This window comes from Thunnus albacares, chromosome 23, assembly GCF_914725855.1.
Source record: "Thunnus albacares chromosome 23, fThuAlb1.1, whole genome shotgun sequence".
Lineage (NCBI taxonomy): Eukaryota > Metazoa > Chordata > Actinopteri > Scombriformes > Scombridae > Thunnus > Thunnus albacares.
Window position 1 is genome coordinate 24,583,558 of NC_058128.1, and position 17,203 is coordinate 24,600,760.

The window sequence follows — 17,203 nt, forward strand, 5'->3', positions numbered from 1 at the left end:
GAAATGGTGTTTTCACAGATGAAAATAATTAAAATCAAAGTACATGAGATGCCTTACTGACAGACACCTCAGACTAGACTGTCTGTAGCTATGAGCCAAGCTACAAAGCACTCACAAACAGTATTCAGTCACAGCCATCATTTCACCCTCTGGTGACATCGTCAAAAGTGATGCTGGATAAGATGGGACATAGAACTGCACTTAGCTTAATTACACTGACTTAGAATTTTGTTAGCACACATTACAGTTCTACTTTCTAAAATGCTAATGGTAAATGTAGTAACTTGTATGAAGCTTCAGTGGATAAGCATAACAGTTAACAATAGCGCTTCATATAATCTGCTCACTGCAAGTATGTTGATTTCTTTTTCTTTATTGTCTACTATGAACAAAATAATTTCCTCATACAGATGGAATATAGGCCAAATGCTTTTATTTTGTGTGTTTTGAAATGAAATTAAATGAAACTTAGAATTGAAGATATGATGTATTGCAAAATTCTGAAAGCAAGACAGCTATGGCCTGTTTGATACGCTAGTCACAGTGTTTTCTTGATTGCATCAATTTGAAAGTTGGATCAAAGCATTTCATGTAATTCAAATAAAGTTAGCCTAAATAAAAGGCCTCAAGTTGGAAGTACAATCTGGTCTGTCTTTTTCTCTCAGTGCTTCAAACAGGTGGATCTTGCCTTTCACCAAGGATGAGGCCAGGGATCTTGGGCATAAAAAGGCTGGTGACCATTCTCCTACAACATGCCAGCATACCAACACTTTGCTGCCATCAGAAGCTGGTGGAAATATTCAGAATTACATGTAGAGCATACATGGTCAATAAAATGAAGGAGGAAAATATGTCTGGGACTGTGTTTTTTCCATGGGCAGAGAGCACTGAAACCAGGAGCTTTACTATCATATACGTGATATATCTTTGGGTTGGTTATGATGGAGCAGTATGGGTTAAGTTTTGAGGGCTTTTCTATGTCCCAGTCTGCCAGTGCATAACACAGACTCAGGCTTCTAGTCCTACATAAGGCAATCTGGCACCAAGCTGTTACAACTGAATGCAAGTAAAATGTATTTTTCCAATCCATTCTCTTGTCAACTTGATGAAACAAAACAAACAGTGATATAGGATTTGTCTGAGCACAAAACTGCAGCCCACTGCACAGTGTGTGCATACACAAAAGTGATGTGTTAATAGAGCGACACATCAGCCCAGGTATGAATGGATGTCAGCATTCTGCCCGCAAGTCTATCTAACTTGATTTCAATTCAAGTGAGGATGTGATCAACACACTAGAATCACTGAAGCTCAACAAAGCACAATGGTTTTGCTTTGGGGAACAGTGGGGAAACAGCTTGAGGGGCTGTCAGCAGGACTTGGTGTGTGGTGTCTCTCTACTTTGTGAACATTGTGATTAGTGGAGCTGCAGTGAGTGGCTGGGCTGCAGTGGCACTGTGGCCCTAAAGGAGCCCAGTCTGCAGTGTGCTGCTGGAGCCAATCCCTCAGTGACTTCATTAGTCTAATCATCACTTTAATGGGATTTAAATCGCTGTTCAAACTCTGAAAAATTGAGTGAGCAAACTATTTCCTGAGTTAAGGACACATTAGAATTGACTGTCGACAAAAAAAAAACTCTGGCATACCATGATGGAAAATTATAATGTGATTAACTGACCACAGAGCTGACATTTACATAATTCTACAGCCTGTGCAGGCTGGTTCTGTAAAAACCAACTTCTGACCAGTGGTGAACTTCAGGAGGAGGTGTGAAGCACCAGACGGCCACTAGGTGCTCCAACTCAGTGTTTCCCCTATATTCATTCTGAGCACTGCTGCTAAAAATTTCCATAGGTTAATTCATGGAGCGTTAATATGGTATTGTTCTAAGTGAGTGATTCCTTTGATTTTTCATGACTTAAAAGAGAAGGTACACTTGTTGATCACAAAGTCTGGGTTGTTCCAAATTGGGGTGAATTTACATGGTGAGGCTGTATGATTGGTGACCTTATTGATTTTCCACCAAGCTTCCAGAGTTGTGGCAATGACTGTGTTCCTGTAGTAGTTATGTTTTTTGATTGTTGTTGAGAGAAATGGTAGATCTTTGATGGACAATTCGTTGCATTCTAACAATAGGTCTTGGTAAACATTTGAGTGAATACATTTCATGATGTATTGTAGTTGAATAGCTTGGTAATAGTGGAGGAAATTTGGGCCATTAAACCTCCAAGCTGTTTACTTTTCTGTAGTGTTGTGAGTTTTATTCTCAGTTGTTTGTTTTTCCAGTTAAATTTTGTGATTGGTAAGTCAAGTGTATTGAACCAACTGGATGTTGGTTGGAGAGGGGCCCTTCGGAAATTTCTTTGGGGAATTTATTGTTCATGCTGAACATTGTACCTTTTGGAAGTGAAGCTGGTTTGAACTACTTTATATACAGTCAGACCATAAATCAGCATAAAACAGCTGTCAGCAGGTGTCCTGACTCCTTGCAAGAAACATAAAGGTTGTTTTCCTTTTCCACTGCAGCACAACTAAACTGTTTCAGTAATAGTTTTGTCCAATGAGGCATTGTTGGATGTTAACATTTTTTCAAAATGAAAGACTAAAATGTTATTTTCTACCTTTCTTTTTTTTCCTGCTGTACTGATATTGTACGGAACCATGACCGAACACATACTGAACCGTGAACTTAGTGTACCGTTACACCCCTAAGCTGGTAATGTTCGAATTTAATAATTAATGGCATTGGCCCCTCATTGCTTTTTGCAGTGGAATGTGATGTTGTCAACGACTCAGAAGGAAGTTTTAAGGAGTTCAAAAAGAACTCCTTCAAAGCTTGCTTGGAGCCGTTAGGATTGTCACACAGGCTATGCATTTGAATGTCGAGGACAGTTTCTTTTAGGATATTATTTTCCTCCCTAACTTGATCCATTCTACATTGCACACAATGACATTACTTTTGAGTAGGTCGTTGTCCCTCCACAGATCATCTACTTGATTTTAGTTGAACTCCAAAATATATTGTCATATTAAATCCAGTGTTTCTAGCTTCCCATTGAGTGAATGAGCTCCATCTCCCGTGTAGGAGGAGAGGTGATACATGTGAACAAATCATCCGTATTGGTAGATGGGCAGCGGGTTTTCCTTTTATTATTCTCAGGTGAATGGTTGTCTGTGTCGACCATTCTGACTAATACATTGTTTTGATTGTCAATAAAGCGCTCAAGTTCCCTCAGGCAGACGATACTCGCCTCTTTTGGACAGGCCAGATTAATCTGCATTAAGATGCTCTCTGGTTGAGAAAAATTTGCTAATAAACACACAAATTTAGGCCTGTCATTCACAGTAACCATAAATTCATACCAGAAACAAGATATCAGTGATGCGTTCAGTATGAAGAGTCCATCTGTTCAGTCCACAGTGACTCTGGCTGCTATTTAAGTGTAAAATCATCCATTGTTGTCTGTCGCACAAGTGCTGCTACTTGCTTAACTGGCTTACCAAACAGTGCTTAAAAGTGGTTGATCCCTTGTTGCTTTTTCAATGATTGTAAAATACATAACGTGGAGTCTATAGTGGGCTCCAGTGTGTTGTTCTCCTGTCTAACCATGTCCTTATTCTCTTGCAGGCAGAGTTTGATGAACAGGGTGGATTAACAGGGCCCATAGTTCACCTCATTAACTCTTCCCTTCAACATTTTCCCCCCACCAAGGTGAAAATGAAGCATCGTATCCCAGCTGACAGAGGAGGCCCCATCAGATAGACACTGGTTATGACTTGACTGTGCCTCACAGTCAGGAGTCTGCATTACCTCCAGTGCTCGAGGCTAATTATTACAGTTGTTTGTTTAGAAAAAAAAAACCCACAGAACTGAATACCAGCAGCTTTCCTTGCATATCTCCAATTTTATCTGAGAAATTCACAAATTAAATCAGTTAACGCTCACAGTTGCAGCACTTCATTGTTTACAACTGCAGTCAAATAAGGCGTCATCTTGTCTCACTGAGAGGTTTCCACCTACGTTCTCGCTGTTGTGGTCAGCCTCACTGGGGCAGCCAAACAGCTCTCGCCGCAGCAGGTTGCCGTCATACTCCAGAAAGGTTAGATAGAGATTACGGAAAAACTCCACATGCTTGTTCTTCACTCGTAGTTTCTTGGGAGAGTTCCAGTGGATGACCTGGTCAGAAGAACCACAGAGAGGAGAGCAGTGAGAGGGTTATCAGGTTACCGTTGAAATCGTTATGTTCAGAACATTTCATTGTAATGCACAGACATGTAAAAAGATGAATTCTACCAAAATGTGATGCACCTGTGCTGGGATTTAGTTTGTTGCCATTTATACAGTCAAAAGTTTGGACACACCTACTAATTTTCCCTTATTTTTTACCATTGTCTGCATTGTAGAACAATACTGAAGATCAAAACTATAAAATAACACAAATAGAATCATGTAATAAACAAAAAAAGTGATAAACAAACCAAAATATCTATAGTACCAGCCATTCACTCCATTCATAAAACACAATTTTTATTAACTGTTTGTGTTTGCATCTGTTTTGGTCAAAGGTTGCAGGGGCTGGGAGACCTGTTAGGATGACACAATGATGGCCCATTAAGTGAAAAAAAAAAGGGTACAGTCAAATGCTAATGATGTGTTTGAAAATGTGAGAAATAACAGGCAAATTACGGCTCCCAGCTGTTTTTATCCCCCTCATAACAAAGTCAAGGGTCTGTAGGGTGTGAGCAGGTCACGGTGGAGAACCACCACCCGATTCTGCTTGACCAGCCGCACCCTGTACACAAATTCTGACAGTAAACTGACATCAGGTGCTCACTTGCACAATGCAATGCACAATTTTATTGACATCATTATTATTCCTCAGGACACATTTTTGTCCTTCAACTACTTCCATATACTGTATGTGCAGTAGAAGCTTTGTTCAGACTTCAAAAGGTTCAGCTTCTATTTTAAAAATATTTGTTTCATAATGTTTGAAATTTTGTTTTCAACTTTTTTTATAATGCACATCTATAGGTGCAATATCAAAATATACAGTATGTAACAAGCATCAAACCTGCTCCAATTTGATCAGCAGATACATTAGCATGTTTAACTTCCATTCAACTTTTTGATTTATTTTATAATTTTTGAAATATTGCAGTTTCAGCTTTGATACATCAAGTGCTGTAGGAAATTCCATTGTTCAAGTGAAGGAGCTTTAACCAATCATAAAATTTGCTGTCCTCATAAACATGCAGCAGAATGTTCACCTCCACCTCCCTCTTCAACTTCTTTCATATGCCACTTCCTGTTCTTTTAGAGCCTACATTGACGTCTATCACCGACTATCTTGGTATCATGCCTGCTTGAGATATTTGACCACAACATCAACGATCATCCATCTACAATCATTTAAATGTTAGTATTTTGATATTGATTCATTTGAAAGGCATACTGATTTATGCTTGGAGCAATTATATCAAATGAGCCATGACGCTGACAAAACCATTTAAATAGCACCTCCAGGCATTATTGAGCATAATTGGTGAAGCTTTGAGGTGTCCTAAATCTGTCTGTCAGGGAGCCTAATTACATTAATTTAGTTGCATTTCCTTGCTGGAAAAAAAGGCTGAAATTGGAAGAATCAGATGAATCTGATCTGATGAATGGACACAAAGCTTATTTGAATTTGTCCATACAAATATGTTGTATGTGTACATGCTGTGTTATTGTCCACCCACTGTGAACTACTAAAGCGATAGCTCTACAAATGCCTGTAAAGACAGGATGCCTTTTCAAGGTTAGCAAAAAAATCCATAAAATCCTTTTAGCCTGCCAAAAACAGAACCAAATGTGTGTCACTGAGAGTGTGGGGCTGGCTTAGACAGTCTTTCTGCTCTGAGACTCGTGATTAATGCAGGTCAGGTCTTGTATGTCTGAAGTGACTGAGTGTATGCACAGTGGAGACAGCAGGGTCTCACCTTGAGGTCTGACACGTCTTTGTAGCACTTCTCAGAGCGGGTGTGGTCGGACAGCTGGACGTTCCAGAAGCAGGGCAGCTGGTGAACCAGGAATGGGTTCTGTTTGATCACAGCATTGAAGATATCCTGCACGGGCACACACACACACACACATATACACACATAGACTGAGCCTTATGTTTTGCCTTATGTTTCATCATCTAAAGACCTGCACCACACAGTCTAATCTGACCCTGCTGCCTGTTTAATTGATGGCCACACAAAGCTGTGTTTGGGAATGTGTTTAAAACAGCATATATTTGATCAAACATACTTACACACATATGTCAAAGTGCTGTATGGTATATTATACTGGTATGTATTATTCTATTCATGTTACAGTTATAGAGGCACAAAGAAGCACACGCATGCCACCAGTACAGGAGTGATGTGTTAGGCTTGTGGTATAGCATGCAGCTGTGACGTAAGGGTGATAAATTACTCTTATTGGCTTTTTACTCGCAAAGCTTTTATTGCACTTACAGTAACGTGACAAGCGTAATTGTCATCAACTCGAGTACTTCACCTGGTTCACTGTTTCTCCTCTGCTCCACTCAGAGGACACACACTCACAAATGCATAGAGCGCTCAGCCCCACCCGCGGTGAAACAGGGGAGAGAAGGAGAGAAACTCAGCATGACCATAAATGACAGCAAAGCACAGTAGACACTGTTTATTTATGTTATTTACCTAATTTATGTGCACTCGTTTCATTTCAGCTCAGTGTGAGTGTCTGCTGCATTTTGCTGTCATTTATGGTCGCACTAAGTTTCTCTCCTCTCCTCTGTTTCACTGCGGGCGGGGTGCATGTGACGACAACTAACTACACTCATTGTGTTACTGTAAGTGCAATAAAAGCTTTGTGAATAAGAGTAATGTAATCCACGCAAAAGATGGACAGACGATGGGGAGTGGTGGGGGGGGGGGTTTAAATCATGATGTTACAATGGTAGAGGCTCAGTGGTCGATGACTGTCAGCCATTGGCGATGGACGGATGGCATCACCCATCGGCCCAACCCTAACCGATATACCAGTCATAGATGTAACTGCATCTTGCAGATGCATAGTGTACATTTCTGAGGTTGTGCACAGTTGTGCACAGCCACTGAGTAGCCATCATGCACATATGAACACATAGTTAAAAGTAGGTGTATCAGAGGCTGTATGTATTTCTGCAGACTGCAGAGGGTTGTAATACATCAACCAGGAGGAAATAATGCACCTCAATATAAAAGCAGCCAATAGAAGAGAAAAACACAGAAAATCATGATAACAATCATTAAAACAAAACTGAAAACTCAGCAGGGATCATTGAGACAAATGATGAGCTGAAAGCTAAAGCATCACTGAAAAATCTAAAGCTTTGAACTGGGAAACTAGTTTGTTTCATAGGAACGCAATAAAAAAACTGACATAAAAGGAAAAAAACAAAGACACAGCTATGGTGTTTTAACCCTTTGAATCGTAAGGTTCTTGCTTGTTTTATAGCCACTATATGTGTCACCCAGTATGACATCACTTTGCATGTGAGTAGAACTAAAGAATTTTGTAATGTTTTGTCTTTATGTTCAGATGTTTTCAACACAGCACAGATATCCACACATGAAGGGATAGAGGAGATTGTCAGGGTTCCAGGGATATAAAGAGCCATGTTGATGGGACACTCTGAGCCTTAGTGATGTCAGAAAATTTAAATGTTCATAGTCTGCCAAACAAATAAAATACAGAAACCCCATTTTCAGTGATTTGATTGTAATTGTTCATAATTTCAAAAAAAGTTCTTGCACACTATCAAGTCTTAGTGACAGCTGCGTAGGATCATAATCTCTTGACTTTAAAAGAACCAAAGAATCCGGCACACTTCAACTCATTTCATTAACACAACATTTTGGTCCTCAGATGTTCATCAGGCAGGCTCGTGTGTAGGAATTTTGCCTGATGAAGTTCTGAGGACTGAAATGTTTTGCTAATAAAGTGAGTCAGCCTAAATCAGATGTTTTCCAGATATTAGCTACTTGAAATCTAGTTTTCCCCCTTTATTTCCACTTACTGTAAGTAGCTGCGAGGCTGGAAATATCATCTAATTCCACACTGTTTGACAGTATCTTATTGTGTATCAGCTTGTTCCAGGTCCTCACTGAGGCTATATGATATTTACACAGAGTGAAATATTCAAAACTAGCACTTGGCTGCACCATTCAATCAGATGAAAATATTAAGATAAACATTTCCCCCCAAAACAGCCTGATATATCTGATATCTTTGGAAATTGCAAAAGTTTCAAATCAGGTTCTGTGTGTTTGAACAGTGCTAGTGGGGAGAAATATCACCCAGGTGACAACTTCACCTTAAAAACAATACTACTGTGAAACATTGGCTCCAGATGTTACTTCTATGGGGCCACTTTAACAGTCCTGACTCTTCTTCAGTCTTGTCAGTGTTTTGTGCATATCCAGATGTTCAGGCTTTTATTCCTAATTTATGTGTAATCACACTCATAAAGCTGAAGTCTTCACATGGCTTTGAGGAAACCTACTTTGGTTACATCTGAGAGAGTTCTTGACTTTGAGATCTTTGCGGGTTCACAAGACAACAGTCTCAGTGGCAGATTCCAGCTTTCTAATGGGAGACATAAAAACTCTATAGCCACATAATGAATGCTGCGATAAAGAGGCCTGACAGTCCATTGGAGGAGCTCATACGGCAGTAGGCAGATGGAACGCTGAAACGATTTCCAAAGCCCCGTTCATTTTCCAAACTACATACCTTGCGGGACTTTACTTAATGAAGGTTTAATTAAAATCTCATAAACGTACCTCTCGTCTAGATGAGCTCTGAATAGCTCCGAGATAATGGAGAAATCCTTCGCCAAGGTCTCAGTGTACGCCCTTTCAGTGTTAGATATGGAACACAGCACAGGGTAAGATAACACTTATTTATGACCTTCAGTATGTACCATAGGGGTGACAAATTAAAGGAAAAACTGGTACAGGTCTGAATGCTTGACCCCTGTAGTGAGGGGATCTGGTGGCTCCTTTATGCTTTGGGGGGCATTTTGCTGGCATGGATTGGGTCCACTTGTCCCCTTAGAGGGAAGGGTCACTGCAAATTAATACAAAGTTGTTCACCTTTATCCTATGATGAAAAATTTCTATCCTGATAGGAGTGGTCTCTTCCAGGATGACAATGCCCCAATTCACAGGGCATGAGGGGTCACTAAATGATTTGATGAATATGAAAATGATGTGAATCATATACTATGACCTTCACAGTCACCACATCTCAATCCATTTTGCACCTATGGGAGATTTTGGACTGACTTGTTAGACAGCACTCTACTACCATCATCAAAACACCAAATGAGAGAATATGTTTTTGAGGAATGGTGTTCATCCCACCAGAGGAGTTCCAGAGACTTGTAGAATCAATGCCAAGGCTTTAGGGAAATGTCTTTATTTTAGTTGACTGGTGGTTGGAACAAGCATGCAGTTCATTGCCTTCCTTTCCTTGGTGAAATATGGATCGCATATGCCTTTAAGTACTGCAGAACAGTTGCATTTGGTCTGTAACAAAAATGTACAGTTTACAGTATAACATGTAACTTTTCTGCATTAAAATGTCTTTAGAAAACAACTAGACCTATGTTATATATTTTGAAGAGTTGTGTAGTTACATTATCCCAAATCTTTCCAACAATGTTCAAACCCAAACAAATCCCTAATTTTAATCAAGGTAATGGTCTGTTTCATTTGGTTGCCTGTCAATGACATCGTATCCCCTTTGCACACATGCATCAGTGTTGTGGTTGCCTGCCAGAAGCTGTCATAAATTGACTTTTTATCCAGTTTTAAGTTATATTTTTACAATACACTTTTTAGATCTTGGTCGTTTTTAACTAAACCTTTTAACCTGATGAAGGATTTTAGTCATCGCTGAAACAAACAAGCTGAAACGTTAGCAACGGCTTGGCTCTCAGCCCCTCCGGCTGTCCTGTGTCCACTAAAGAGCACAGGAGAAACACTGATTTTTGACGTGTAAATGCTCTATTCAGTGGGGGTTTTTTTACCGGTTTTAATCACAGTTCTGGTGTTCTGGAGAGGATGAGACCTCTACGGATAATTCGGCGGTAAAACCTCCTGAATGTCTGGATCTTAAGTTATCAGAGAAACAAGCTGAGCAAACGTTAGCAGCAGCTCGGCTCACAGCCCCTCTGGATGTCCTCCACACACAGCGCACAAGTTCACTGCTCCGCTCTGCTAACGTTATTTTTCCATTGTTTTGGGAGTAATCACACTGAGCCATGACTCAAGTCGAGCTGGTTTTTCCACAGGTTCCCCAGGTACCAGATGGATCGATATTCAGGGAAATCTGTACCGCAAATTTCCCACCTCAAGACCTACTAACATTTCAGGGAAAATGCCGGTATGGCTGTGTTGTGAATGAAAGCAGTAAGACTGCAGGGACAAGCACGTGAAGAGGTTACGTCTGTCTGAGAAAAGACGCTTTCATGTGGAGTGAGTGAACCAATCACAAGACCCATTTACTTGTTTACCAATGATTTTGTGGGTGATTTGATAATTCACAGGCAATATGTTCTTTAATATAAGTTCTTTTGTTTGCAAACAAGCAATAATGGCTGGAAACTGGACAGATTCAGAAGTAAGGGAGCGCCTCTCAGTCCATGTAGTTTTATTGCGAGTGGCATCCATAAGTGTTGCATTGCTGCCATCTGCTGGACTGTCCCCTGCCCCCTCTATTCTGGCATTGCCATGTTATGTGTGAAAAGAAGCAAGACAGAAATGCTCCTGAATGTAGCTGCATGTGTAAATAGTCCAATTCACTAGCAGTGCTTGAAAGATTATCCCAGTAATTTACTGGGACCTATGTGTGAAAGAGGCTTAAGATAAATAAGAAAACTAGCATAATGGGTTTGCTTTAAGCTAATTAAGAGCTAACAGGCTGTGTAAATTAGCTAACATCACATAATATGACTACTCTAAAGATGGCAACATTTTAATGTATTTAGGTAACATGTTTACTCTGTGATTCCATTTCAGTTTTACAGTTTGTTCAATCAGACCGGAGGATATTCAGTAAAGAGTGGAAAACTATTTCAGCGTTAGGTCTTTATTGGACTCTGTTAGCTATCTGCCTAGTCTGATACTGGAACGTTACATGAGGACAGAATAAATTCACCACTTGAGTACGAATTCTTTCTAAGTCCTCACTGAATCTTACCAGATCTGCCGTTCAACATTTGTAAGTAAAATGAGAAGCTGCTACCTTCTCTTCCCTTGTTTTCTATTGATCTTTGCTAGTATCTTGCTAGATCTTTGCAGTCTTTTCATCCTACTGTTTGGAACTGTTATAAACACATTTGTATTTAGACATGGACAGGACAACATATTTGAATCAGACTGAACTCCTTACTGCAAACAAAAGGTGTTTAACTTTAGTTTACATTACTAGCCCAGTATTCAAATGTGTGGTTTAAGTGGGATCCTACGTTTCCAGGTCTGAGGTGTCACAACGTGTGGTTACATCTGTGTTACCTGGTCAGCCAGAGAGGTAGACAGCATGCTCATTAGTTCCCTCTCTGCAGTCAACCTCCACATCTGCTCCCATCTCAGCTTACGTAGCCGATCCAAGAGAAGCAAAATCACTCCTAAAAAGCACACACACACATACACACACAAACACACACACACACACACACACACACACACACACACACACACACAAACACAGTGAGATATGGTAGCTTAAGAAACAGAGAGATTAGTATCTTGCTGCCTGGTAAAGGTGATAAAGTCCCATCATGAGGCTCTGAATCACAGCCTTGTGTTTTCTGAGATAAAGCTGTAGACTTTAAGCTTAGCGACAGACTGGCACTGGATGTAGAAAACATGTTAAAATCCTCCTGGAAATTCAAATCACTCTTCTTTCTCTGCTAACTTTGTCACCACACAACCAACAACTTTTTTCTCAGGCCCCTTGCTAATAAAAGAAATCTTCCTGGCTGCTACAAATAAAATCAAGCAGCCAATTTTCAGAGGGAGGGACATGGTGAGTAATTTTTTCGGATCGGAACAAACAAACCATCTTTCACATCCCGCTGTGCTCCATCTGTTGCCACGGCCACCGCCACAAAGCCGACCAACCGCAGCTGAACTGGAGGCTTTGTGTCAAATTGCTGTTCTGTGTAAATGCAACACGTGCCTTTCTATTTCTGAAATGTGCTGTTCAGTCACACTGGCAGGAAGTTTAATAGCAGGACATAGAACCTTTACAAAACAGACCTGTTCAGGTGAGTTTTACACCGCTGCTGCTGAAATGCTGTAAAATTCACAAAGCTGCTGCAGCCGGCCACGCTGTTTGTTTTGGGTTATAGTCAACAGAAAGATTATCCTTCTGCTCCAAACAGCACAGAGAGAGATATATGTCTCCTGAAGGAAAAAGCTGCTGGATTTGATGGAGGGAAAAAATATAGGCAGGGAAAAATAACAACAAGGTGTAATGGAATCCAATCAATCCTACTATCAGCTGCTCTGAGGGGCTGTGTGAAATTATACCCCCACACCCTTTTGAAAATGTTTTTTCATACAACTTTTAACAAGCCTTGTGGACGCCTACATATTTCATCAATGCCTGTGCAAATTCGCTGTTTTCTTGCAGGGAAAGAAACTGCCTCACTGCACACTCTTTGTTTTCACTGTTAGGCTTTGAAATGTGGAGATTAAAATTTTGGGAGGAAAAAAAGAAGACAGAAAACAAAAAAAAAAGGCAGACAGCATTGAAAATGTTTTCCTATTACAGATGGTTCATTTGGTTTGAACCAATCCATTATCTATCACTGTATTATTTTATATCGCATTATTGATGTCTAGTACATTGTGATATAATACATTTTCTGGAAAATCAATTGAGAAACAGTAAACAGAGAGGAGTGGCTGCCTTTGACTAGTTAAGCAAATTAATACCAATCAATGTGCTGGAGCAAAAATTTAAAAAATGGAATACTGCCATAAAGCAGTACTGCTTAATGATTTGTAACAACACCAATGATGGTCCAATACAAGCAGAGATATTAAAGGAAGAGCTACAGTACCTCAGTATAAATAGTCTGTCTCATCTTACTTATATGAACATATTTCTCACTCCTCTGTCATATACTTACTTTTATTGCAGCTAGTATAAAATAAATGAATGTCCTTAAGGTTCAGTCACATTACATTTCTCCTCATTGAAATTTCCCTCCACTCTGGCCTGAAAAGGACGTGATGTCACTTTCTGATGTGGCTAATAAATAAATATTGAACAGAGCGATCACGAACTGTAAACGGTGTTTTATAATGTACTAAAAATGGTGATGAAACACGCTGGTATATTTGTAATAACTTCTCCATTTCCAAACAGTGCAGCAGTGTTTCTATTAGCCCAACAACCTCATCCGCCCAGTCGAAGTGGAACAAAGCTGAACTCTGACCTACAAATGGGCTGGACATCACACTGAAACAGTAAATGCATGTTTGACTTTGTCCATTGGATGGGTTTCAACAGATGTTGACAGCAGTCTAATGTGACCGTACCTTTAACAGTTTTGTGCTAGCAGGAAATGATGCAATACATGTGAAGACAATTATCATTTTAGAATGCTGCCGCTAATTAATCTTAAAATTGATTTAATACTTGCTTTGTTTTTCAGATGTACTTGCAGCTGTCCTTTCACCACCCACAAATAGGCCCTGAAAAACTGGCTTTCAAATTAGTATTTTCTCTACACATTAAATTTTGACTGAATAATGTTTCGTACTAGTAACATCAAGTAATATTTATGAAGAGTTTAATACTCCAAAACTCCGTCAGGACTGTGTGGGTGTGGTTTGATAAGATTTTCCAGTGATAACACACTACATACTGACAACCTGCTTATCTTTAGTGTACTATAGAACTGGGACACAACATGAGAAGCCTCGACACACCAACATGAAGTCCTCCTGTACTCACCTGTGTTGAAACCTCTGCCCAGCGCAGGCCAGGGCCGATGGTTCTTCCACAGGTTCCCCAGGTACCAGTCACTCTGGTTCTCCACCAGACCCAGAACCTGCTGACCTGAAAAAAGCACAAACACAACACCATTACTGCTTTTTCAAGTTCTATCACTCTTTATATCATATATACTTTTCTTTTAATTCCTTCTAATTCACTGCAGAGTTAATTCCACGATCTTATTTCTTGAATTTGTTGTTTTGTAGTCATGTATTATGTCCTGAGGGTTTTGGCTGGAGTAATGTGGTGGTTTTCAAAACAGTTAAATTTGAGCTGAATATTGCATCTCAGCATCCAGAAGTTATTTCATGATGAATAATTTTAATTGACTTCTTTTGGTGTGCAGACTTCCCTCTACCTGACTTGTCTACTCTTACATCAGCTAGTGATTTTCTGTTTTTTCAAAATACTTCCAGATAGTTTTAAACACATAAAAGGGCAAAGTTGTTGACTTGTTGCCTCAAATCAAATGTGAGCATCTAAAGAAAAATATAGTGGTCTACCTGAGTTGGTTTCATCATAGATTTATATTATATTACAGATGTTTTTTGTGTCTTGTGGTTCATTATACAGTTAATTGTGAACAAGTAAATAGGAAGCATTGAGTTTGCATCAACAGCAAATTAAAACGAGCAGATCAGAAGACAGGATGACATCTTAAAATATGATCAAACATTTTTAGAAAAACAGAACAAAACTGTCTCCTATAAAGCCCTAGTTCTCTCTGCAGATGGGGTAAATAAAGCCCACTACTTTATGGACTTTATGATAATCAAATTTTAGGATAGCAGCTTTAAAAACTAATTCTAAACTCAATAAAACATAATTTGTTGCAGTTGGTTTTATCGTGAGATAAAGAGATAATTGAGTCATGATCTCCAGATAACTGGCTGTTCTTGGCTTCTCTACACTTTGGATTGTGTGCAGACAGAAATAGAGGTTGGAGGGGATCAGCGGCAGACACTTCAGGGTCAACTAGTTCAACACAGAGCCAGTAGAAACATAATCCCTTCATAATGTGAGCTTTTATGTCTGAGTCGACGACAAACTGGGGGAGAACTTTAAAGTATCAGTGTGTAAAATTTAGTGGCATCTAGCAGTGAGGTTGCAGGTTCCCCCTACCCTTCCAGGCGTGTAGGAGAACCTACGGTGCACTTTGTCTTGATGCTTTTAATGTTTTATGTCAAGCACTTTGAATTGCCTTGTTTCTGAAATGTGCTATATAAATAAACGTGCCTTGCCTTATGGTGGCCATGAAACTTGAAAGGCCCTCTCTACAGCCAGTGTTTGATTTGTCTCTTCTGGGCTACTGTAGAAACATGGCGGGCTCCGTGAAAGAGGACCTGCTCCCTATGTAGATATAAAGGGCTCATTCTAAGCTAATGAAAACACAATTCTTATTTTCAGTTGATTATACACTAATAAAAAGAGACTTATGAATATTACATTCCATTTCTGCCAAGTTCATTCTACTAGATACCATTAAATTCTACACACTGCACCTTTAACTGCCACCTCAGAAATGGCACACCGCTGCCATGACAAAAGGTGCAAATTGAATTCAATGCTCAGCTCATAGGAATTTAAATTTTTTGAGCCCCTAGAAAAAAAGGTATGAGGCAGTATGAAATAAAGAGGACAGAGCCACAAGATGAAGGGACGGGAGGGGAAGGGATGTACATGGGCTTCAGGGAGAGAGATTATGGAAGGCAAGCTGGGCAGAGATAAAGGTCGAGGAGATAGGCATTAGGGAGGAGATAGGAGCCCAGAGAGCAGGCATGGGTGTAGCGGTGGCAGCTTTAATGAAAGCTGTAAGGAAGATTAATGAGAGCTTATTGGAGCAGGCAGCAGAGAGCAGGCTGCCCCTTTAGAAAAGGCTGCAAAACAAAGAACATCAAGGTGACGACTAGAGCTCAAAAACAAAACACTGCTCTGCTCCTTTTACTGGGTCAGACCTTACAGGTGATTCTTCTTTGGTTTGGGATCATCAAAAAGTGCCTGTTAGCTTCATCTCATCATCATCAGTGATGGAAAGACAATTTTACTGCAGATCCATCCTGTTTATATTCTACTTCATATTTTTATGAAGGTTAATCCTTTTTGATTGCAATTAAGCAATAAACCTGTGTGATTAATTACAGTTAATGACATTTTAATCATGCTGGAATTACATGAAAAGAACACTCCATTATTGCATTTAACTCAAACTAAATGTTTTCAGAATCACATGGACCCTTTGCTTTATGGTGGTGTAATTAAGCTATCAGTGCTCTGTTGACCCTTTAGCCACATCCCTGCTGCCACACTGGCAGTTTGTAACTCTCTTTTTAACAGTGGTGTACAAATCATGTTTATTTTAGATCTTTAATGCTGGAATTACTGATCGTGTTGGCCATTCGAGACAGCAACAGCAACATTAGCATTCATTTGGAGTCATGTTTGTGTTCACCTGATGAATCTAAGTCCAGTATTCACTCTGCTTTTTGCTCTGTTTTGGTCTCCACCGATTCCTGAGAAAAATATGTCCCTTTAGCTTTTCCACTTTGTTCACCAGCTAGTCTCTAACTGTTTGTCTGCTGTTCGGCGCTGGGCAGGTAGTGTACAGTGGGGCTTTTTCACATAAAACAGCTGCCTGCTTGAGTTTGATGACAGTCAAGATTGCTGGATAAAAAAACATAACAATGAGCTAAAAATACTAAAAAGCTCCTGTAGAGCTGAAGGAAACTGCAGGGTTGGTCAGTTTGACACTATGATCAGCACTTTTCACATAGTTTGACACATTCTCTCTTGATACAGTTGTTTGATACATTCTTACTATGAAAATATTGATTGCTGCAGCTTTAAATGTTCAACTGTCTTACCATTCTCCATGGCACTGTTTATGTTCTAGCAAAATGAAAAGGGAAGCATGATTGATGTGATTTTAATAAAATAACGTGTTGTCCTTTTTAAATGACCCCAAGGCATCAACACATTAAGCTTGACAAGCCTATATTTGACTGGATTTAAACATTCACAATGAGAAAAACTTATGTGCGACTGACCGTGAAGCCTCCACCAGAAGCTTTTTCAAAAACAGTCAAATACTGGGTTTCAAGTCAGGGAGCCATGACAGGCAAGGAAAAGGAAACA

At 39.7% G+C, this 17,203-nt stretch overlaps 1 protein-coding gene across 3 annotated transcripts in view; it reads right to left on the bottom strand.

Annotated features, from left to right (window-relative positions):
- large1 (LARGE xylosyl- and glucuronyltransferase 1) overlaps window positions 1-17,203 on the bottom strand; it is a 128,229-nt gene that overhangs the window by 17,124 nt on the left and 93,902 nt on the right. For all 3 annotated transcript variants that reach the window (XM_044343399.1, XM_044343398.1, XM_044343400.1), the window contains 4 exons: window positions 14,030-14,134; window positions 11,575-11,687; window positions 5,983-6,108; window positions 4,022-4,177 (listed from right to left, as the gene is read on the bottom strand). In XM_044343399.1, coding sequence (XP_044199334.1) covers window positions 4,022-4,177; window positions 5,983-6,108; window positions 11,575-11,687; window positions 14,030-14,134 — 500 coding nt within the window. The remainder of the gene's footprint in view (window positions 1-4,021; window positions 4,178-5,982; window positions 6,109-11,574; window positions 11,688-14,029; window positions 14,135-17,203) is intronic.